Genomic DNA, 23702 nt, shown 5'->3' with positions numbered 1-23702 from the left:
TTCAAGGCAAATATGTGAGGTTGGAGAAATTTGTGAGAGAGAGACAGTGTCAGATATCCAGACTAATGGAGTGCGTCCACACCCGCACACCGAATGAAGCAGCAGGATGTCGGAAGGGTGAGTGGGGCGGGAGAGATGGCGTGGCCAGTGCCGTGCTTGCTGCACAAACCATGAGGGGTTGAGCCCCGACCCCCAGAACAGAGGTACAGAGCTGGGCATGTGGGGCAGGTGAGAGGGATCAGCAGGTACAGGCCCTTGGCCTGCCGGTCTGGCAACCCGAGTTTGATCTCAGATCTCAGGTAAAGCCGGAAGGGGCTTCTGATGGCCATACACTCGCTGTGGCGTACACACCTCCCTCCCACACACATAAAATAAGAGAGTTTATCCTGGAAGCTCCAGGCAGGGGAGGGAGCCTGGCCAGCCAGGAAGGTGAGAGAGGGCGGAGGCACACTGCCTGTGGCTCATCCGAGGGCGTCCTGTGGGCCCCTGGTCCCGTCACTGTCCTGCTCTGGTGCCGGACCCCTGGCCTCTAGGAGAAAAGTGTGTGTGGGTGGGTGGGGGAGGGTCCAGCTGGTGAGAAAAGGCTGCACTCTGCCTACAGGGCAGGTGTGGGGGTGCTCATGGAGTCTCAGCAGATAGAGGGAAAGTGTGCAAGGTAAGGTTGTGGTTCTGATTGGACAGGCTGTGTGCATTGGGGAAAGGGACCAATCCGGCGGTGAGGATGGTTCCTAGAAGTTTTGGGTCTCCAGGAGTTGGGGATTAATGAAGCGTTCTTTCCATGTCCCGAAGCCAGACAAAAAAGAGAAGAAAAACAAAATCGTTGTGTCTTTCCACCCAGGAATTCCACAGATGATTCTGTGGTGGAAAGAGAATGATGTCAGAGGCCTTGGCACGGAATGGAGCTTGCTCCTCTACTGGGCAGTGGCCTGCCCTGGGCTGATTCCTGGGCTGCTGCAGTTCGCTCTTGAGAGGATTGGATCCTCCCCTGTTCAGGATGAGGTCTGGGGAAGAAAGCCCAGCTGACTTACCTTGTCTGGGCATTTGGGGGAGAGATTACTCGTTCTTTTCTGTGTAGTGTGCGTGTGCACTGCACTTGAATGTGTGAGTGTGTGTGTGCTGATGCCATGGTGCACATGTAGAGGTCAGAGGACAACCTTGGTCGTTGGGCCTAACTTCACTTTTCTTGAGACAGGTTTTGTTGTTCACTATTATGAACAAACCAGACTAGCTGGCCTGTAAGCTTCTGGGGGAATCTACCGTCTCCGCTTCCTGTCTCACTGCGGATTGCAGGGGTTACAGATGTGTGCTGCTGTGTCTGCTTTCTTACGTGTGCTCTGAGGATCCAGTCTCGGGTCCTTAACAGCAAGTGCTTTACCTGCTGAGCCTGTTTTCCATTTTGTGTTTGAGACAGTCTCAGTAGCCAAGGCTGACCTTGAACTCCTGACCCTTCTTCTCCCTCCTCTTCCCAGAACCCCTGCTGAATGCCTGGGTTTTGTTGGGTTGGTTAGGGGGCCTCTGGGACTCTTTCCTGTGGACTGTCAGGTTTTCCTCATCCAGTTTCCGCTGGGCCGGGCACAGAACCCGGGCCTGGTGATGCTCATCAAGCGCCCTGCCACCTGAGCCCAGTTCCAGCCCGGCAACAGTCTGAATATTTCAAAACAAAGCTTCCTCTCCTCCCCCTCTTTTAAAAATAAGACGAACCCATTGTGAAAATACCAAAAACATGGAAAAGTTTGGCAAGAAAAATGTTTGCATGTTCTGTCATTTTCTCCTCAGCGTTTTCAAGGCGTGGCTGGCCGTGGGCTTCACACTGAGCTTTGCCACAGTGACCGTCTGTGATCAGAGCTCAGCCGGTCACGCTTTTAGAACTGGGTTTTTGTTGTTGTTTTTAATTTTTTGAAGGTTTTTTTTTTTTAATGTGTTGGAGTTTGCCTGCAGGTGTGCACCAAGTATTCACGGTGCCTGCAGACACCAGAAGAAGGCATTGGATCCCCTGGAACTGGGGTGGGTGCCCTGTGGGTGCTGGTACTTGAACCTGGGTCCTCTGTAACCAGTGCTCTTGACCGCTGAGCCATCCCTCCAGCCCTTGAACTCTGCTGTCATTTTTGAGACTTGAGTGTGTGTATTAGTAACTGACCTCAGTTTGCTCACAGAATTCCTGACACAAGCAACTTCAAGGAGTAAGGGTGTGTTGGAGTTCAAGGGTGCAGTCCATCATGCCGGGTGAGGCATGGCGGCAGGAGTGTGAGACTGCCCGTTACATCAGATACACGGGAAGCAGAGAGATGGGGGCTGGTGCCCAGTTCCCATTTCCTTTTTCTTTCTTTCTTTCTTTCTTTTTTTTTTTTAATAATTTAATTTTATTTTATGTGCATTGGTGTGAGGGTGTCAGGTCCCCTGGAACTGGAGTTACAGACAGTTGTGAGCTGCCATGTGGGTGCTGGGAAATTGAACCCAGGTCCTCTGGAAGAGCAGCCAGTGCTCTCCAGCCCCACATTTTTTTATTCAGTCCAGGACCACAGCCCATGGGACGGCACTGTCCACACTGTGTCTACCTTCCTCGAGTAACCTTCTCTAGAAACTTCTCTTCAGTCATAGCCAGAGGCCGTGTCCTAGGTGATTCTGCATGCTGTCAAGTTGACAAGGTTAACTGTCACAGAATAGAGGGCTGAGGTGACATCACGACACTTGAGCCAGCAGCCCTGTCCCTGGGCATCATATCCGGTTCTGAGGCAGCCCCGGTGGCCTTGGCCAGTGGCTTTGGCTTTCATGTAGGGGAACCTGTCCATAGCTTGATGGCAGTCTGGATTTCAGAGGCCTGCTTTTCCTCTTGGCTCTGGGTAGCTGTGCCATGGAATTACTGTCTTAGAGGCCTGTTGGACGCTTTGTTTGTTTCTGCTTTTCTGTGGTGTCACACCCCGTCCCTACAGTTCAGTTTGCAGGGTGCCCTGACTCCATTCATGATAAGTCATATTCCTTTCCCAGTTCTGCTCCGTGCTGTGACGGGCTTCCTGTGCCACAGCTGGCTAGTGCTTTTCTTCCATAGATCGCACATGTTAATAGACTAGAAAGTCTCCTGTGTAGGGTGGTCCTGCTGGCTGGTTTCAGCTTCTTGATGGCTCCAAGGCCTCCCAGGTCAGGGCCAAAGCCAGGGGTAGCCGAACTCAGGTCTGTGGGGAAGCCCTGAAGCTCAGAGGCAGTGCTGGGCATTACCATTCTTCACACAGGGTGCTCCAGGAAGCTCTCATGTTTGGAGACTCAAATACCAGGATGAGGGGCGCAGGCTTGCATGTTTGTACAGTCATTTCAGAATTATTCTTGTAACGGCATGGAAAGATTTCCCAGGGTGGAGCGTCCACAGCTGGGAAAACAGTTGTGGCTTTGAAGACATTTTCCCAGGAACTGAGCGCGCATCTCCCGCTGTTCAGAGCACGGACCAACTGACTGCGTCTGGCTCTGCCTGCTTAGCTCCAGGAATGGCAAATGGCAAGCAAGCTCCATGGGTGTCCTGTCGGGAGCTCTTAGCAGCCTGGTGAGGGCTGCTTTTCAATGCCTAGTTGCCATCAGAGTAACAGGTGCTAGTCTGAGTGTGACTGGGCATCAGGATCACGTGACAGATACCTGAGTAGTGGAGAAGGCTTCTTGAGGCCACCGACCTCATCATGGTGGATGAGCTTTCTTTCCGTGTTCCTGGTGACAGGTGTTGTATTAGTAACTTGTCTCCTTGCTGTGATGAAGTACCCCACAAAAGCCACGTCAGGGGGAGGGTATATTTTTGGCTCATGGTCTGAGTGTAGTCCATCGTGGTGGGAAGGCATGGAGGTAGGAACGTGACGCAGCTGCTCACGTTGCATCCATAGTCAGGAGGCAGAGAGATGAATGCTTTTTCTACTTTTTATTCTATCCAGGGCCCAGCCCATGAGATGGTGCCACTCACAATTAGTGTAAATCTCCCACCTCAACCCATTCTAGAAGCTTCCTCATAGACATGCTCAGAGGTTCATCTCTTAGGTCATCCTCGTTAAAGTCAAGGCTGACTAGGCCTTGTCCTAAGTGTCTCATCCTCATCCCGTGGGCCCTGGGCAAGAGCCCTGCCCATGCTCAGGATAGCTGGGCACCCTTGTGGCAGGCCCTGTGGCCTTGCAATAGGTTCAGGCCATCCCGCTGACTGCTGGACTCTGAGAGAGAACGCGAGAGATGGCATCCAAGAGAGGCACAGGTGACTCTGAGACCCCCGAGGCCGGCACCCCAGAGGGTCTGTTCTCACGGTGTGGGATTGCCGCGCTTGCTTCACAGGCTGTACCAGGACCTGCTCCTTCTACCTTACGGCTCTGCTACCCCCCCCACCCACCCCCCACCCCCGGTGCTGTCCTGGTCCGCGAGAGCCCACCCGCACTTACTCTGTATTGTGGATGAGCCTCTGGGTTTCCATGTCCCACCTCTGAAGTGAAGCCATGAGGGGCCCAACTTGGGTGTCAGGCAGGTCCCGTGAGGCATCGTGCATAGAAGGCCGAGTTCCGTGTGTGCTGTTGGACAGCCAGCCAGGTCCTGCAGCTCCACACATAGGGATGGCGGGGCCTTCAGATGTCCAAGGCCGGGAGCTGGTCGCAGAGATAACGGAGGCTCGTTGATTCGAAATTCCTAGAAGCCAGAGATTGCCTTCTGCCTGGAGCTTTTCATTCTAGCCTTAACCGCTCTGCCTGGGTGCCGAGGTGGCGCTTCTTCTCCAGGGCTCCTGGCGGTGCTGGGCGGTGCTGGGTGGTGGTGGCATTGGTCAGCAGCGGAGGTGGCACTCTCTGCGGTTTCAGCTTTCATACGGGCCTTGGTGACCGGGCTTACAGAGCCTTGGTGCTTTGGTGTCGGGACTGTCAGCACTAAGGCTTGGCAGCTCTCTGGGACTCTGAGTCACGGGGCCTGAGGTAGCTGGTCCTCAGCTCTGCCCAGCGGTCGGTGTCTTCTTCACTGTTGCTGCACTCTCTGAAGCTCTTTAGCCTCGAGATCCGCATCACTACCATGTCCTGAGGTACCAGCCCAGCCCGTTCTCCTAAGGATGGAGAACACACTGCTGGAGAGAAGCCTTCCCCGGACTGGGGCGGCACCCCCAGAGGCTGCTGGGGGTGGTGGTGGCGGTGTCTTAGGGTGTGCCCCAGAGTGAGCCCAGAGAAGGGCTCTGCAGCAGTCACTGCAAACCTTCGTGCATGGTACCCTGTTTCCCCCAGGCCCAGGCTTCCACTGAGCTACCTGGCAGGCACTCCCCTTCTGCCAGGGTAGGAAAGGCTGCCAGGTCACTGAGAGGTCACCGCAAGCCGGCACAGGCTGTTTGCAGCTGTGGTGGCGGGGTGGTGGCGTCGGGGCGGTGGCTGTTCAGCCCTGTGACTGGCAGTCCTCTCAAGGCAATCAGGATCCCAGGGAAGGGGCAGCAGTTGTGAAGTAACCACCCTAACTGACTTTAAAGGAAAAGTTCAGCCCGGAGGTGGCTCATTCTGGAAGGTACTTGCTGTGCAAGTATGAGGACCTAGGTTCGGTCCCCAGCACCACATAACATGCCAGGTGTGGTGGAGTATGCCTGGAACCTGGAACTGGGCTGGGGAGACTGGGCAGGAGAATCCCCGCAGCTCACTGGCCGGCTAGTTATGCTGAATTGGTGAGCTCCAGATCCAGGGAGAGACTCTCAAAAAAAATAAGGTGGAGGGTGATTGAGAGGAGATGCACAATCAGTTTCTGACTTACACACACACACACACACACACACACACACACACACACACACACACACACACACACCCCAAACACCATTTATCGACATCAGCTCCTGCTCCCCTCTCCTGTGTTGAGTGGTACGTAGACTTGGAACTTGAAGTGTGACTGAAGGGTGGCTTGTGATGACAGCCATCGCAGATCAGATGCTCCAAGACTATGCTCTTTGTTTTTTTGGATTTATTTAATATTATTTACATGTGTATGCACATGCATGTGTACATGCCGTAGTATACATGATCAGAGGACAAGCATGTTGAGTTAGTTCTTCCACTGTCACATTGGCCTAGAGATGAACTCAGATTGTGGGGCTCGTGTGGCGAGCACCTTGACCTGCCGACCCGTCTTGGTGGTCCCCAATGCATTGTTGGGTGGTAGCGGTTCCACCACCGTGGCATTGATGCTGCTGAGAGCTGTTTCCTGTGGTCGCATTGCTGGTGTGTGTGTGTGTGTGTGTGTGTGTGTGTGTGTGTGTGTGTGTGTAGGGTGTGTGTGTGTGCCCGTGTCCATGTGTGGTGTGCACATGCACACACCTGTGTGTCTGTGTTGTGTGTTTGTGTTGTGCGTGTGCCTGTGTGTTTCTCTGTGTCGTGTTGTGTGTCTGTGCCTCTGTGTGTGTGTTTACTTGATGAAGTTTTCCTTTTATATCGCCCCTGACAGAAATCCACCAGGAGGCGAGGCTCCACCCCATCTGGGGCAGCCCTTCCTGTACCGGCAGTCAGACTTGGGTTTTGCCACCCCAGGTCGTCCGTGCACAGATGATCGCCATGTGAGGGTGAACTGCTGACTGGGGTGGGGCCAGAGGTCAGCGTTAGCTGTCGCTCCTCAGTGCTGTGCACCCTGTGTTTTAAGTTGGGGTCTGTCAGTGGCTCTGCCTGTCTCCGCCTCCCCAGTGCTTGGCTAACACGGATATGCTGTTGTGTCCAGTCGGTTTCGTAATTCTATGACCCCAGGGACTGAACAAACCCCTGACCCAACGGAGCCATCTCCCTGCTCTCTGCATCCTTTCCTATGGAAAGAGGACTCACCCACCTCTGGGAGAGGAGGGCCCAAGTCAGCCAGGCTGGATCTGTGGGTGCCACGTGGGGTGCGCGCATGTGGTGTGTACGCATGTGGTGTGTGTGTGTGTGTGTGTGTGTGTGTGTTTGTGCGCGTGCATCCCTCCTGGCCCAAGGCCAGCTGCGTCCTGCTGCGCCAGGCTCCTGCCCACTGACGTCTAGTACTGGCCTCACGAGGCAGCTCTGCGTCCTGGTTGCCCCTTGGGTCCCTGCATGGCTGCTCCAGTCCGGGTCCCCTCCAGTGCCCGTCGCCAGCATGTCTGAAAGAGAACACGGGTTTGTAATGAGGGACAGAAGCTGGCAATGTTTCATACATATAAATTGAGTCTTCCTTTCCGTTCGTGTTTTGTGAGAAATCTAATCTGTGGTGTTTTCTGTCCTTCCTCGGACAAACAGCCGTGGACACAGTATGTGCTGTCACTTTGTTCAGCCATGAGGTTGCTGCGTGGAACTTTGTATTTACTTGTTGATCTGTAATGTAATAGAACCGGGCGGGACTGGAGGTGTGACTCAGCTGGTAGTGCCCTTGCCCCGGGTTCCCTCCCCTGCTCTGCACAAACCAGCTTTGCATGCCTGTTATCCCAGCCCTGGGGAGGGAGAGGCAGGAGCATCAGGAAGGAGTTCATGGTCATCCTTGGTGAGCTTGAGGTTAACATGGTCTTCAAAAGAAAAGAGAGAGAGAAAGGAACACCCACCACGGATCCCATGTATCAAAACGAGATTAACTCTACCTCAAAACAGAGACAAGGAAATAGAACTTCAAGACAGCAAACTGGAGGAGGAGGTGTCCTGTCCCGTGTCGGTGCCCCACCCCGCCCCAGCACAGCTCTGCTGGAGACCCGGCGGCGCCTGCCAGGAGCCGAGCTGCCGAGCATGGCGAGGGAGCACAGGGCACAGGATGCCCCTCTCACCCGGCCCATGCCCTTCTCCACCTGGTGGAGTTCCAAGGTCATCACCTAGGCTAGGGAATTCCCTGTTGATTTTCTTTTCCAGTTGCACACGTGTTCCTCAGCTTGTCCTCACAGTGACAAAGTGCCGAGAAACAGTTTAAAAGGGGGAAAGGTTTTGTTTCGGCTCAGGGTTCCAGTCCGGGGTCAGCTGGAATTGTGTAGCAATTTCCTGCAAGTTGAAACATTTCATCCTGGAGGGTGAGCTTGTGTGTAGAGGCCAGAGGGGACCTTGGGTGTCTTTCTCAATTGTTCTCCACCTTACTATTAAGATTTTATATCCCAGCACTTGGGGAGGCAGAGGCAGGTGGATCTCTGTGAGTTCGAGGCCAGCCTGGTTTACAAAGTAAGTTCCAGGACAGCCAGGGCTACACAGAGAAACCCTGGCTTGAAAAACTAAAAAAAAAAAAAAAAAAAAGAAAAAAAGATTTTATTTTAATCTTTAGTTTGGGGGGTGCATGTACGTGTGTGTCTGTGTGGGTGTGGTGTCTGTGGAGTCTAGAAGAGGGCATCTGATCCCTGGAGCCTGATTTCCAGGTGGTTGTGAGTTACGCACTGTGAATGCTGCTGTGAACCAAACTCGGGTCCTCACAACAGCAGTAAGTGCACTCGTCTTGAGAGTCGTCTCACCGGCCCCTCTCTAGTAATTAATTAATGAATTAATCTGAGACGGGGTCTCTCCCTGAACCTGCCGCTCGTGGATTTGGTTAGACTCGATGGTCAGCAGGCTCCAGGGATCTTCCTGTCTGCACTCCCCACGGCTAGGATAACGTGAACATGACGCCATGTCTGACTCTTTCTGTGGGTGCTGGGCAGCCACACTCAGACGCACACGCTTGCTTTTCACCAGACTCCATCGTATGTGTTTATTTCTTTATTTATGAGGCAGGGTCTTCTCACTAAACCTGCGCTTCACTGATCCAGCTAGACTGGCTGGCCAGCGAGCTAAGAAATCCCCCTGTCTCCGCCTTCCCAGCGCTGGGATCACAGGTGCGTGCCAACACACTGGCTCTTGACATGGGTGCTGGGCGTCCCCGCTCAGGCTTCGTGTTTCCCTGGCAGTGGCTTTGCTGTCTGTGCCACCCCCCAGTTCTCTGTTGCATGTCTTTGGTTTTGAACTTTTTAGTGCTTATTTTATTTTTAAATTTATCTCTCATATAGTACATCCCAACTATAGTGTCCCCTCTCTCCCCTCCCCACAGCCCCTCCCCCACCTCCCCCTTCCCCAGATCTATTGCTCCTCTGCTTCCTTTCAGAAAAGAGCAGAACTTCCAGTGATACCAACCAAACATGGCATCACAAGATGCAATAAGGCGAGGCGTAAACCCTCGTGTTCTTAGGTGTTCTGTAAGAAAGGGGAGTTGTCTGCCCATTGTGGGGGGGAAGCGGGGAGCCCCGTGTTTGTTGGTGTTTGGGGACAAGCTGCTGGGCGCTTGGCTGGAGGCTTCGGTTCTGTGCTCCTGTGGTGACAGTATCACCTTAGGGTGGACCCCCACGCCCACTACAAAATACACAGGAAGAAAGAAGTACCCCTTTCGTGAAGCCAGCCCAGCCAGGACAGAGCTACCGTCTGACCAGGGCCATCCCTTGCATTGCCTCTGGGAGGGCGTGTAAACAGCACAGCCTGGCTGCGGTTGTATGTGAACGTCTATTACGCTTTCCAAAGCTTAGTCTTGCTGCTGTGTGCAGCTCTGGGTCGTTCATCCCGCCTGCCATTCTGTTCCTTTTGAGTCGGGCGGTTTCCAGCAGTGCCGCGTGCACACTCTTGTTGTGTGTGTGTCCTGCCACACGGCACACAGGGATGTTTCCTCGTGGGGCCCTCTATGTCTGCTAGGTAAGCCTGTGGAGGGGGCTAGCACTACGGCGTAGTACCAAGTCACTGCGGGCCATCAAAGTGGCCTTCAAAGGGTCCTGGTCCTCAAGGGCATTAGGCCCCCTCCTTGCCACCTTCGGCCTTTCCAGAAGGAAATGCCAAAGAGGGAGCAGGAAGGGTCCGGGACAAGCCACAAGTCGCTCGTAGAGAAGAGGTTCTGTCCCTTTGGTTGCATTCTGTTAGAAACTCCAGGTGGCCGGGTGCAGCCCATATGGGAGCAGGGATCTCGAAGAGTGTACTCTCAGGCTGGGGCTGGCAGGAGCTGTTGGGAGGATCTCACACCCCCTCTACTGTTCCCAAAACTGGGGTTGTGTGAGTTCATGTTGCTGCAGCAGCGGAGTGCAGGATGTGCCGTTGCCTTGACAACGCCGAGGTTGGCCAGGCTCCTTAACCATCTCCTGTGTGTGAATAGCACTTCATCATGGGCCTTGCATGTCTGCCTGTATGTTTTTGTGTGTGTGCGCCTGAGTGCATGTGTATAGGTTTGTGCCTGTGTGTCCATGCCAAACAAAGGTCTCTGTGTTCCGTTAAGTGTCTGGCTATACATGTGCACTGCATGTGTGTGCATAGTCATGCACACATGTTGTTAGGAGGCTGGAGAGAGGTGGTGGGGCCCTACTTACACCTGTACTTGGGTCGGCAGCGCCAGGAATGTGGTGTGGACACCTGCACCCCACCTTCACTGCTTCCAGCTTGCTTTTGGAAATCAGCCTGGATGGGTTCTGTGCCTGTAAGGAGTTTGTGTGTGTGCTGCCCACCTACTGGTCAGAGGCTGCCATGCTTGAACCAAGGGTACTTCCTGGCTTGTCACCTCCTGGAGAGGTGTTTCCACGAGACAGAGTCTCAGGCTGGTGGTTGTGGATTCAGCCAGCTTCAGCCATTGCTTGGCATGGGAGGGACGCAGCCTCTGTCCCTCTCTCCATTTCTGAAGGGTGCTGTTTCTGTGGTAGCGAGGGATTCTGGGTTCCTAAAGCCTGAACATCCTGTGCACGCGGCGTCCACTGCTTTCCTTTGCCGTCACTTCCCTGGGGTAGCCGGACATACCCATGGGGACCACGGCCATAACTTCAGTTCCTGTTGCTGCTGGGAGGAGCAGCTGGAGCCTGGAGGACAAGTGGCCTGTGCATCCTTGGATGGTGCTCCCTGAAGTGGCTCCGTGCAGGCTCTGGGCTGGGATCGTCCTAGCACATGTTTCCTCCACACTGTCAAGATGCCAAGGCTGCGAGGGGAAGACGGGTCCCGTGTGGGAGGTCGGGGAGGAGGCCCAGGCTGCAGGGGAGAGAGGAGGAGGAGCTGGCTTTCACTGCCACTTTATTATGCCTTCTCTCTTGAGACACATTAGTTCTCAGTGGAGCCAGCTCCCCGGGCATACTGCTGGGACTGCTCCAGAACCCACAGCTGATTTGTTGTGATAAGTTTCAGGTTGATCCCACCCCAGGGTAGGACACAGATAGGTTTGGGTGCCTTTTTTGTTCTGTGTTCCTGTGGCTTTCAAAGGGGCCCCCACCCACTGCACAATGGCAGCGGGCAGATTAGCCCCAGCAGATGACGTCTTCCTGATACCACCAGGTCGGACGTGTGGGAATACTGAGCTGCAGTGTGTGAATGAGCACCCGCACCCCACCTCCGTGTATGTGCAGCTTGAGCAGCCCTGGAAACTGGGAGAGGGAGCCTTTGGGCCTCTGCTCCAAGCAAGTTGCCCTGGCTTCCTGGGGCAGGGGGGGGGGGGGGAGGGGGCTTCCAGCTCTGCCCAGCCGTTAGCTGTCACTTCTCAGCGCTCCTGAACCTTCTGCCCAGGACTCATTCCCAGAGGGCATGCCAACCCCCAGCTCTCTCCTCTAGGCTATCAGTCTGTGCCTGTGAGCAAGAGGCCTTAGAAATGTCTTCCCAGAGTGAGGGGGACTTGGGGTGTGATGGAGTTTCCAGATGACCCCCTGCATTTTCCTCATCATTTTTGTCTTCCGCTTTTCCAGTGCTGGGATTACAGATGTAGGCCACCATTCCTGGCTTTTTAAGTGGGTCCTGGGGCTTGAACTCGGGACCTTGTGCTTGCGAAGCAAAAACTTCATCAACTGAGCCATCTCCCCGGCCCCCACATCCTTGGTGTTTTTGAGATAGGTCTTGCAATGTAGCCCAGGTTGGCCTCAGACGTGCAGTCCTCCTGCCTCAGCCTCCCGTGCGGCCCCCTCCTGGCCTGCTTGGATGAAGGGTGAAGCCAGAGAGCACAAAGGTCTGCCCTTCTCTGGTCTGAGACAAAAAGCTGGTATTCCCAAGTGTGACCGCACCCCAGGGTGAGTTGTCCATCTCCTCTTGTTCTTGGCCATTCCCAGGGCTGCTGACCATGCTCTCAGTGGTTGATCGATGCGTCTTTCCCCCTCGGTGTTCCGAGTATACCGTCCCCGTGGAAGTGTCAGCCTTGCTGAGTGGTGTGACCGGCCGGTGTTTCCTTGCCGCTGCGACTGTCAGGCAGCCTTGGGCTGCTGGGCTGCTGGGCCAGTGTGCTCAGGTGTCCCGGCTCCCTATAGACCCAGCCCCCCCCTTCCCCCAGGACAGAGAACTGGCCTTCACCTCTGTGAGTGAATACAGAGAATGACTGCCCATGTTCCACTTTAATTTTACGGAGGCTTTTCCCCCGTTTTTAATTGAAAAGCCTATGGAAAGGCACCCTGGATAATTAGTTTCCCACTGTGAAAGAGAAAATAAAGCTGGAATTACCAGGCAGTAAGTGAGAAGAGAAAACTTTAATTAGGAGCTTCCCAGTAAATGCGGGAGGACGCGTCGAGGATTCCAGATGGCTTAAACCTGCCCTCTTTCAGAACACACTTTGCAGCTGCTAATGGCAAGTGTGAGCATGCCGGGGGGGGGGGGGGGGGGGTTCTGTCTCCCCTCGCTGGGGAAGGAGTAGTGGAGCCGAGCAGAGGGTGGGATGGCTCTTCAGAGAAGGACGAATCCACAAAGCAGAGTCCAGCCTAGAGCCACTCACTGGCCAAGGCGTCCCCTCCCCTTCTGGTCCTGTCCTGCCCCTGCCCCTCTGCCCCTTCCCCCACCGGCCCTGGGTAAGACATGACTAATGCTTGGCTTTTTACATGAGTGCGGGGATTTGAACTCAGGTCTTAGGCAGCAGCCTTTTTACCCACTGAGCTTTCTCCCCAGCCCTAGACTGCTCTTTACCTTTGACTGTCTCCATGGGTGCTGAGGGTGCAGACAGTAGGCACGTCATACGGCACACTTGGCAGCCTCAGGAACGTGGGCATTGGTGCACAACCTTAAACCTCCCCCAGTAACAGCCTTTGCAGATTCCGGGTTGCAGTCCATCCCGCCTGGGTCTCCACGGCTCGCTCTTTTATCTTGTTGTTTTTGCTAGGGATCTTTTCTTTTCTTTTTTTCTTCTCCTTCCTTCCTTCCTTCCTTCCTTCCTTCCTTCCTTCCTTCCTTCCTTCCTTCCTTCCTTCCTTCCTTCCTTCCTTCCTTCCTTCTTTCTTTTTTTTAGGTTTTTTGAGACAGGGTTTCTCTGTGTAGTCTTGGCTGTCCTGGAACTCACTCTGTAGACCAGGCTGGCCTTGAACTCAGAGATCTGCCTGTGCCTCCCAAGTACTGGGATGAAGGGTATGCACGACCACCGAGCGGCTAGGGACTCTTAAATTGCATTCCATACCCCTTTCCCTTGAGCCTGGAGCAGTCGCTCAGCCCTTGTCTCTTTACCTTGACATGTGTGGCGTGCACTGGCTCCTTGTCACTTCGGGTTTTCTGATGTTTGCTCCTGATTAGCGCGGGGGTTGTATTCCTGCCCCCCTGAGTGTCTAGACTCCCTCCTCTTGGTGAGGCCGGTGTAACCCCACGGGAGGTACTTGTCCCGTCTGCCCTGTGGGAGGTCCTGCTCCGATAAGCTGGGCTTTGCAGGTGCCTCACTTTTGCTGCAACGAAACACCTTGACCAAAAGGCAAGTTGGGGAGGAAAGGGTTTATTTGGCTTACACAGTTTACACACAAAACCAGCCAGGATACTCACGGTTCATAGCTGGGTGCTTGTGGCCACATGAATGAACCCTTGGGGAAGGCTGCTGAGGGACTGGTCTTACTCCAGGTCCGCTCCTCCGCTGGCCAGCTCTTCGCATAGGCTACAACCCCATGCTCTGGCTCATAACTCGGCATCTTATTACATTGTACTTATTATGTAAGTTATATTTATCTAGTTATTGCTGGAGTGGAGTCCTGGTTGCCTTTAACAGTCTATAACTGCCTGTAACTGTTGACTCCTCTTAATTACGCTGATGCTCAGAGCATCCCAGTTTTGCCCATGGGATGTTCCTTAGGCCATCTCCTCTGTCCTGGATGTGACCCTGTCCTCTCAGGGCCCTTCTCACCGAGGACCACACGTTCCAGACGCTCCCACCCGACCCTGCCAGGCTGCCGTCCTCCTTTGGTCCCAGACTCTGAGCAGGTGGAGCCCAGTGTGCTCAGCTGGACACAGCACAGCAGAGTGGTTCCAGGGTTTATCCTGCTACTGTAGAAGACAGCCTCCTTGGGTATGCTTGGGGTCTGTTCCCCACCCTCCCACTAGGGCTAAAGGCATTTATGTTAGTGAGGTTTTAATACTTACCATTTATTGTGTGTGTGTGTGTATGTGCACACATGTCACAGTGCAAATATGGAGGCCAGAGGAACAGCTTTCCAGGGGGTGGCTCTTTTTCCACCATGTGTGTTTTGGGGAATCGAACTCAGGTTGTCAGGCTTAGAGGGTAAGTACCTTTACCCACGGAACCGTCTCTCCAACTGAAGAGATTTGTTTTTAAAAGAAAAATCCTTGAATTTAAAATTCTGCCCTATACACAGAAATCATTTTTTATCTCTCAGCTAAATCCAGTGCAAAGTATAGCAGTGTTAGTGCTGAATTTTTCGAGAGAGCTCTGTGGCGGCCTCTCGGAGGATGATGGGGAGGGGCAAGGGCAGCTGTTTTCCACTGTGATAGGTAAGGAGCCCTAAGGCAGTTCACCTGTAGTCTCCGGAAGATGATTTGATCCCGAATACTTCTCAGAACTCAAAGTTCAAGTACTGTATGTGGCTCTGTAATAATTAGAATTTGCAGTGAAAATACTGAACCAGTTGGGTTTGGGTTTGTTTTTGACAGACACTCTCACTGTGTAGCCCAGGCAAGTCTCAAACCTGTGATCTTCCTGCCTTCACTTTCCAAGTGCTGGGATTAACGCAATACCACAGTGCCCAGCTTATGCTTGGCTGGGGATCTAACCCAGGGCCTCATGAGTGCTAGACAGCACTCAGCCAACTGAGCTGGAGACACTTAGTTTTCGATTTATTGTACTGTATGTGTATGAGTGGTTTGCCTGCATGCCGCTGGTGCCCACAGAGGTCAGACGAGGGCATCAGCTCCCCCGGACCTGGAGTTACGGATGTTTGTGAGCTACCTGTGGGTGCTGGGAACCGAACCTGGGTCCTGCAAGAGCAGCATGCATTCTGCACAGCCAGCCATCTCTCTAGCCCCAGCACTGGACACTTCAGTTTGAGGACCCAGGAAGCTGTTCAGAGGCAGAACCATTCTGACCGTATTAGATCATTCTCACATTAAAAGCAAGATGGCTCTGTGGGTCCAGGAGCTCAGCACCAAGTCAGCGGCCTGAGCTTGATCCTCAGGACCCCGAGAGAACCGACTCTGAGAAGTTACTCTCTCATCTACACACACAATACGTTAAAACAAAAAAAAGTATTAGTCGCTGGGCAGTAGTGGCACACGCCCTTAGGCTCCAAGGCTACACAGAGAAACCCTGTCTCGAAACACCCCCCCCCACCCCCCCCACCCCCGGAAAAAAAAAGTTAGTGAGGCTGGAGAGGATCTGAGTTTGGATCTCCACAACCCAGGCATGGTGGTATGTTCCTGTAACTCCTGCGCTGGCTGGCTGTGTGTGTGTGTGTGTGTGTGTGTGTGTGTGTGTGTGTACACATGTGTGTTCGGGCAGATCCCTGGGGTCACTGGCCAGACAGTAAGTTTCAGACTCAGTGAGAGACCTTGTCTCAAAACGGAAGGATTTTTATTACTGAGTGCTAAAGGGGAAGACATCCTAGGTTGACCTCTGACCTCCACATGTGTGCACACACACAGGCAAGTGCAACTCTCCACTCCCTGCCCCCATCCCTCTAAATACACCCCCCACACACTTTTAAAAAGCATCAGTGAATCAGAGACACCGAGAACTGAATTGTACACATGTTTATGAAGGAGACAGGAGAGGCTGCTCCCAGGGTTGCTTGTGGTACACGTTCAGGACTTCAGCGGCACAAGAGCCTCCACCCGGAGCCACTGCCTAAGCCCTTTGGGGAAAGAACCCCCAAAAGGCAATGCCGTCAGGCTTGCTGATTATCCTTTGTGTGTTTGAAACTGCTTGCCTCTCCTGGGCAGCCAGGTGGCTGGCCTCTCTGTCCCACCGAAGCAGGGAGAAGATAATTAATTGTACCTGAGGTCTTGTTCGCCGGGGCCCGGAAGGGCGGCTGAGCTGGAGTGCGGGAGAGGGCTCGTTATTAAGCTCTGAGGTGATGGAATGGTTTCCAGGGCTAACCAGGTTTTCCATGCCCATGGTGGCTGCCTCTGCTCTTCCTAGGGTCTGAACTACATTTGTACGCAGGAGTGAGCCAGGCTACCAGGAAACAGCAGTGCAATTAAAACGCCTTGATTTTATCTTGTGGTGTTTCTGCCAAGAATAATTGTGTTAGCCTCAGCTCAGCTCCCGGACACACTCTTGAGGGGGGTCAGATGGGCTGTACAGGGTCCCTGCAGGGCCAGCCACTTCTGGCCTGGCCTGTCCCCCTAAGTCCAGCCTTCTGTCTCGACTCACCCTGCCCCGGGACTTGGGGATATACATCTGTCATCCACCACCGCACCCATCCCCAGAGTGGTCTGCCTTGTGTTTGCGGATGGAGAAGTGTGCTTTGAGGCAGAGAGGAGGCAGGAGCTGTGTTCCCACCCTGTCTGGCTCCAGCCTGCCACAGCTCAGCTTGTGGAAGACCGGGGTCAGGAGCCCAGCTAGGAGGTGGCATCGCCTCAAGGGGCTACAGTTGTCTGTAGCAAGGAATGGACCTGTCCTGTGTGGCCTCGGGGCTACAGTGGTCCCAGTGGACCGCTTTGCTACTGTCCAAGGACTGAAGAGGTGCCGCTGACCTGAGGGTGGCTTGCTAGGAGGAAGGAGTACTGTCTCTTGAGAAGTGTTCTGGGACTTTGGGCAGTTCCGACTATTGGCCCTGGGAGTGTAGCCCAGGAAAGGGTGACCCTGGCTGCCCTATGGGTACCCTGGCTCTGGCTGCCCATGTTCTCCCCTATCCAGGCTGCAGAGCTGCCATGTGCTGTGGAAAAGGCAGTGTGGGTGTTGGAGGCTGAGGTCTGTTCCTGGCCCCATCCTTTATTGTCCGTGGCTTTGAGTGTTCACAAACTATAAGCATCTAGTGTTTTCTCTCTGTAATATGGATGGGGGTGTGGTCCTCAGGGCTGTTCTCTTTCTGATGCCTTGGCTGCCTCCCTAGCCAGAGTGGAAAGTCTTGGCATATTTGGGGTTTCTGTGGACCACACTGGCCCGAGGACAGCCATCAGATGCCTCCCACGTAGGCAAATTTGAAGAGTTGAGGGCCAGCCCTGACTTTTCTGTGACTTGGAATGGAGGGTCTTCTCCTGTCACCATCACTGAGGTCAAAAGGAGCACCTGGAATCAGGCATTTACAGTGAGTGATGCTTGCTACCCTGCAGGGTTTGTGGTCACACTCCTCGGCCTCCACTGTCTGTCAGGAGGAGCACCATGAGGGCTGGTCACTTCGCCTGGGGCTCAGAGGTTGCTGACAAAAGTGTCTTAGGATTTACCCCTCTTAATTATGCAAGGGCTGCATGAGCTTTGCACCCCTTTGTAGGCTTGGCCGGGGTAGAGGGAAGGGCTTCTATCTGAGTTGTAGAAGACAGAACCACACACCTACCCACCTCCATGGTGGTTCTTCACCTGTTGGTTTATGGACAGCAATCTGGAGGAGGTGTCCCATGTCCTGCCCAGGTGGAAAGCCCGCCCTGCGTGGGACTCAGGTGACATTTGGGGACAGATGCTCTTGTTCTTGAAGACTTGTAAGCAGGGGATGCAGGTGCTCCAGGCTGGCAGCCCTGCCAGCCCGCACAGGCTGTGTCTGACAGAACACCGAGGCAGAGGGCATCTGTGTCCTGTGTGGGTTGTTTTTTGATTTGAGACAGGGTTTCTCTGTGTAACAGTCTGGCTGTCCTGGAACTCGCTCTGTAGACCAGGCTGGCCTCGAACTTGGAGATCCACCTGCCTCTGCCTCCTGAGTATTGGGATTAAAGGCGTGCGCTAACGCCGCCCAGCTAGATCTTGTTCTTAAATATCTGGAAAGATAAAGATTTAAATATCTTTAATATTTAACTTAATAACTTAGATATCATGTACTTTTCACTTAAGCTTATCTATAAATACACTTTGTTATCATCAGAATAAAAGAGCAGGGTCATAGGTTTGAATGGAAAATAGTATATTCTTTAGAGACAAAATGGATCATTTCTGTTGTCTACATGTTACCTTGTATGTGCCCCTAGGGCCTTGCCCCAGCTCCTCCATGTGTCCAGAGACCCCAGGGCCCTCAGTCCGAGCAGTGGGTCTCTTAACGTGGGTAACTGCCCAGGTGGGTGGTCAGGGGGCGGAGATTGAGCATGAAGCAGCCTGTCCTGTGATACATGACCAGGGCTCCTCCCTACTGGCCGTAGGCATGCTCCGTGACTCCCAGCCCTGCACGTCTCCCCGTCCAGAGTCTCCTAGGGGATAGATGGCCGTCCTGTGCAGACCCTAAATGGGGCAAAGTGTGGCTGTCAACCTAAGTAACAAGAAAGACCTACTTGCTGCCACACAGCACGTGGTCCATACCGTGCCAGACTGCCTTTGGGGCACGGCGGGGGTGGGGGGTCCTCAGAGTGGCACACAGGTGTGTGGAGCTGTGGGCATAGTTACCTTGGCAAGGAAGCGGTGTACTGGGGAGTTTCTCATCGTCCCGTCCTCACCTGTGCCCTCCCCCTCCATTCCAAGAACCACAAAGCAAAGAAGAATCGCCATATGCCTACACTTTATTCAGACACTGAATGAACACACCAACCCTTGGTTCTCTTCTTGCCTTTTACATTTTAATGAGAGCCGTTCACACCTCACTGTTCCCAGTGTTGTTTCGTAGAAGCAAGGCCTTGAGCCACGGGGGGTCTCGTGGTGGCATCCCACTGACCTGCACAGTAGCTAGCACCCACAGCCTCCTTTACCTTCACATAAGAGCACACACCTTTGTAAACAAGCATTGTGAGAGGTGAGCATCTCGGAGCAGGCAGGCATTTGGTTAAAGGGCCTTTCTCAGCTCAGACACGGTGGTCACTCAGGAGTTATGAGTGGCAGCTGGGGTGACCCTGCAGCCTCTGGAAGGCAGGAAGAAGGCTCCAGTGTCCTTAGCTTTTGCTGCCATGGACGGTGTGTGCATGGTCAGTTAGACATCACAAGCAGAGGAAACGTAGCCCGTTTGGGTCTGGTACATACATTCTGTCTCTAGACTCCTCCACCCAGGTAGCATTCATGTAGCAGAAATGTAACTATGATGCTCCATAGGGTGGCCTATCCTTTTGACGGTCACTTGTCAACAGCAGAATCATCTTCTGGGGACATAGGGTATGGAGAGAAAACCAAGCTGCAGGTTGTATGGTGCCCTTTGAGTAGAGCGGTCAATGTCACCTGCCCTGCTGCCCTGGACCCTTGAATCTGGATTGCCGCATCCGTGAGCTGGATAGTCAGCAAAGATCCCAGCAGCCCCAGAGATGACCCAGCAGTGTGGTGTTCCCCAAGCCACTGGGCTTTGAGAATCTGGCCTGGCTCAGTTCACCCACCACCTGTGCTGGGTGTGTGCTGCCCTGAACACCAGCCTGCCCCCTACCCCTGTCCTCCTCCCTCTGGGAGGTCCCTCTCACACAGCACTGCTGAACTTGACATCGGACTGCTCTGTGCTGTCGGGGATGACTGCCTTGAGCGTGGCATGGCAGAAGCGGTTCAGAGCGGGCAGGCTGGTCTTCTGCTCCACGTACAGCCTGAGCTTGTCCCTGAAGGTCTCTCCAAGGAAGCTGTAGATGAGGGGGTTCAGGCAGCTGTTGGAGAAGGCTGCAAGGTTGACGATGTGGCCCGTCAAGGGGTAAGCATGGCGGAAAGACTGCTTGCAGGGCGTGTCCCCTGCTTGTGTCCATTGCAGGAGGTGGACGCTGATGAACACGTTCTCCGGCAGCCAGCAGATGAAGAAGACGAGGACCACGGCGAAGATCATCCTCAGGGCTTTCTGCCGGCGTGGGCGCAGGCCACGGTGCCTGTGGGCCCGGACGAGGGCCCGCACGATGAGGGAGTAGCAGAGGCCAATGATGGCGAAGGGCACAATGAAGCCCAGCGTGACCTCCAGCCACTGCACCTCTCTGACGTCGGCAAAGCAGAAGCAGGCCTCTTCAGTGTGCCGCAGGTGCACGGCCGTGAAGGGCACCAGCGTGGCAGACACCGAGGCCATCCAGATGAGGCCGCAGCTGAGCCGAGCGTGGTGCTTGGTGCGGAAGAGACTGCAGCGCATGGCCTTGGCCAGCGCCAGGTACCTGTCGAAGCTCATCCAGGTGAGGAAGAAGACGCTGCTGTACATGTTGATCTGCAGGAAGAGGGACATGAAGGTGCAGAGCACCGCGATGTCGTAGTACTGCTCGTCCAGGTTGAACACCTCGATGAGCGAGTCGGCCACCAGGATGAGGTCGGCAGCCGCCAGGTTGATGAAGTACAGGTCCGGGATGGTCATCTTCTCCCGGAAGCTGATGTTCACCACCAGGATCAGGATGTTGCCCACGAAGCCGATGGGAAAGAGGAAGATGGTGTAGAGGCAGGAGAGAAAGAGGGCGATCACGTACTGCTGGTGCTCGGAGAGGTCCCCAGTGAGGTTCCCCGGGGTGTCTTCCTGCAGCGGGAGGGACAAGTTGAGGGTCAGGGAGGTGCTGTTGGAAGGGGCCGGCCACATGGGGCCTAGGTAGATCTCCATGCCAACAGTGTGGGCTGGAGTAGTCGCATCCATGGCTTCCCTCGGCAGCTTTCAGGACTTGCTGAAAGGGTCACAGAAGTCTGTTTTAAGCGACTGCTCCATCTTCACAAAGAAAGGTGGTTCTCTTGGAAGTGAGCCAGGCATTTGTAAAGCAGGAAAAATCGTCCCGGGAGCCTGTTAGTCTCAGCAAACCAGAAGGGCGGACAGGGTGTCTGATGTCTGGGCGGGTGCTGGGCAGCCACACCTGCTGCCTGCCGCCTGCTCACTCTCTGGGCACCTGTGGAGGCAGACAGGCCAAGATTAAGCATCTGGAATCCTGGGGATCCTGAGGGAGCCAGGGGTAGTGCATGAGCGTTAAGAGCCTGCCTGGACTCTGGCTTTCGCCATCTTGGAGAGATGGGTGCCCTTGAGCTGGAACAGAAGAGATGGATGTGGAAGTGTCCCTTTCTGTCCCCTAAGGGTGTCCACAGTTGGTGGGTTGAGCTGGCGACAGTCTGTGAGTCATGGGAGATGCAGTGGGACCCGTCAGATTGCTGGCTCATGAAATAACGTGAATGTGTCGTGTGGGAATTTGAGGAAAACTACTGTTTGTCGAGACAGGAAGTCTCATTAACTTCAGCAGCTGTTGGAAAGAAATGTGACATGGGAAGGGAAAAAACCAGTCTTTCTCAAAGGTAGTCCAAGAAGCCGGCACAACGGGAGCTGACTTTTCTCTTAGTAAAGTGGTAAGAACGCTTCGCTCTTTTCCTAGTGGCAGTAATGAGTGTGGGTACCAGGAACAAACACCTGCCCCCAATACAGAATGAGAGAGAGTCAAGAAGAAAAACTGTCATTTGAGGGCTGGGGGGGTAGCTCAGTCGTAAAGCATTTACCTGGCACACATTAGGGTCCATCTTCAGCATCACACACACACACACACACACACACACACACTGCTTGTTTTGGAGGCAGGGTCTCATGTAGTCCAGGCTGTTCTCATGTTCACTAAATGGTTGAGAATGACTCCTCATCTTCCCAGCTGCTCCAGAGGTTGAGGTAGAAGGTTCCCTTGAGCCCAGGAGTTTGAGACTATTCTGGACAGTATAACCCGAGACGCCCTCTCAAGGCATACAGAAGAAAGAAGCGAAGGAAGGAGAACATTTTGTCCTTTTCACCAATTACTGTGAAATATAACATTTTAGATGCCGTATCCTGGAAGCTGAGTCCATTTGTGGGGATGTGGCTGGGAATGTTTCCTAGCTTGTATGACTCTGTGCCCCAGGGTTTTCTATGGTGTGACCCAGGCAGTTCTCAGCAGCACTGGCAGTGTCTGGAGACCCTGGGTGCCCAGTGGGTAGAAGCCGGAGATGTTACTCAGTGGCCACACCGCCCCGGGCGGCTGCTGTCCTGGCTTCCTCACTCAGTCAGTGGCACACCGGGTAGGATGACAGAGTGAACGGGTTGGCTCCTGAAAACGCATCTCCGTTGCCTTTCTTGAGGGGGTTGCATTTGGTTTTGAGGTGAAGCAAGGGCAAGCCAGAGGTTTATTGGCTTTTCTCTCCCAAAATACGCTTCAGTAAAATAAGAGAAAAAAGGAGGGGCAGCTCACTGCCATGGCCACATTCTGTCCTGGAAATGTGGGTGTGGGTGGCAACCGTCTTTCCCAGGTAGTGGCCATCTGAGCCACGGAAGCCACTTTTCTGAGTTCAACTACAGTATGGAAGGATTCCCTTTATTTCTTCTCAGATTTAACAAGACAGCTGGGCCTGGTAGTGCATACTTAAATCCAGCACAAAGGAATCAGAGGCAGGTGGATCTCTGTAAGTTTGAGGCCAGCCTGGTCTATGTAGTGAGTTTCAGGCCAGTTAGGGCTGCATAGTGAGACGCTGCCTCAAAACAAATGAACGAAAGTTCAAAATTTGAAAGTACTCACCTAGACTGCAACCTGTGAATGTGGAAACTCAAGTTCGGCCACAACTCCAGCAGCTTAAGGAGAGCAGAGCCCTAGAGCGGATCAACCATTCTGGTGGAGTGTGGGAGAGACAACACCCTCGGTTCTGTCCTTGATCCAAACTGCTGCTCTGTTGGCCTAAAGATCAGCACTGGTGTCCTTTTGATTTTTCTCTTGTGTGTCCAGATCTGGGGAAACAAGGCCAGGTTTTTTCCAGGCTTACAAGACCCCCGTCCCTGAACTGCCAAGCCCCCGGGGTTCCCTTGGCAGGCAAAGCGCGGCAGCAACGTGGTATTACAGGGCGTAGCCGGGACACGAATGTGGCGCTCTAGATGGACACGCTGTAGCCTGCACTTGGGCAGAGCCCCTGCCTCGGACACACCTAGCATGCTGTCCCTGGAGGCTGAGGGGTGCATGCCTGCCCCACCATTCCCAGCACAGCACGGCCAGAAGTGCCCAGCCAGACGCAGACCTGGAACCTGGGGCACGAGCCCAAATCTTACCTGTGCCACCGTGTCACCGGACTGTCAGCTGGAGGAGTGCCCGGAGCTTGCCCACAGGGGATTGCCCTGCACTTGCAGCACCTCGGGGATGGCACTCAGCAGGGATACAGCAGGAGAGGAAAAGAAAGACCTGTCTGGAAGGGAGCGGGCTCACGATGCCTGTGGCTGTCCCGCAGCGTCTGGCCCCCTTGGCACAGCGCCTCCTTTATAGACTTCCCAAGCACACTCACTGGGCTCTGGCCAGCCTCCTTTTTAAGGCCAGCATTAACCATTTTTTTGCTGGCTGTTTTTTGGTTTTTTTTTTTTCTCCCGTATGTAGGCAGTGTAAACAGTCCTGCTGGACACACATTTTATGGAAGTTTCCAGGGTGACTGCTGCTGTTCACCCACGGACACATTCATTTGAAGTGTGGAGGGATTATAATATTGTTTACCTTTTAGGTATGAAACCTCTACTCGTTTGTAGAAGCAAGTGATGATACCCTTGCTTACTTGGAGTGGTGCTGGCTTCTAAGACTGATCCCTGGGTTTTCTCAGTCACCTTTAGTAGGTCG

At 53.9% G+C, this 23702-nt stretch overlaps 2 protein-coding genes across 2 annotated transcripts in view; one reads left to right on the top strand and one right to left on the bottom strand.

Moving 5' to 3' along the window:
• Positions 1 to 23702, top strand: part of Chlsn (cholesin) — a 109083-nt gene that overhangs the window by 14181 nt on the left and 71200 nt on the right. The gene's annotated exons all lie outside the window — the stretch shown is intronic.
• Positions 18605 to 23407, bottom strand: Gper1 (G protein-coupled estrogen receptor 1). Its single transcript, XM_006991105.4, has 3 exons — positions 23150 to 23407; positions 22629 to 22834; positions 18605 to 20993 (listed from the first exon to the last, which is right to left on the bottom strand). The coding sequence occupies exon 3, from the start codon at positions 20747 to 20749 to the stop codon at positions 19622 to 19624; it is 1128 nt and encodes a 375-aa protein (XP_006991167.1). The 5' UTR covers positions 20750 to 20993; positions 22629 to 22834; positions 23150 to 23407; the 3' UTR covers positions 18605 to 19621.

The sequence above is a fragment of the Peromyscus maniculatus genome, chromosome 23 (genome assembly GCF_049852395.1).
Source record: "Peromyscus maniculatus bairdii isolate BWxNUB_F1_BW_parent chromosome 23, HU_Pman_BW_mat_3.1, whole genome shotgun sequence".
NCBI lineage: Eukaryota > Metazoa > Chordata > Mammalia > Rodentia > Cricetidae > Peromyscus > Peromyscus maniculatus.
This window is presented reverse-complemented; position numbering and strand designations above follow the sequence as displayed.

Coding starts and splice junctions, on each gene's coding strand:
- Gper1 (XM_006991105.4), bottom strand. CDS start 20,749: ATGGATGCGACTACTCCAGCCCACACTGTTGGCATGGAGATCTACCTA.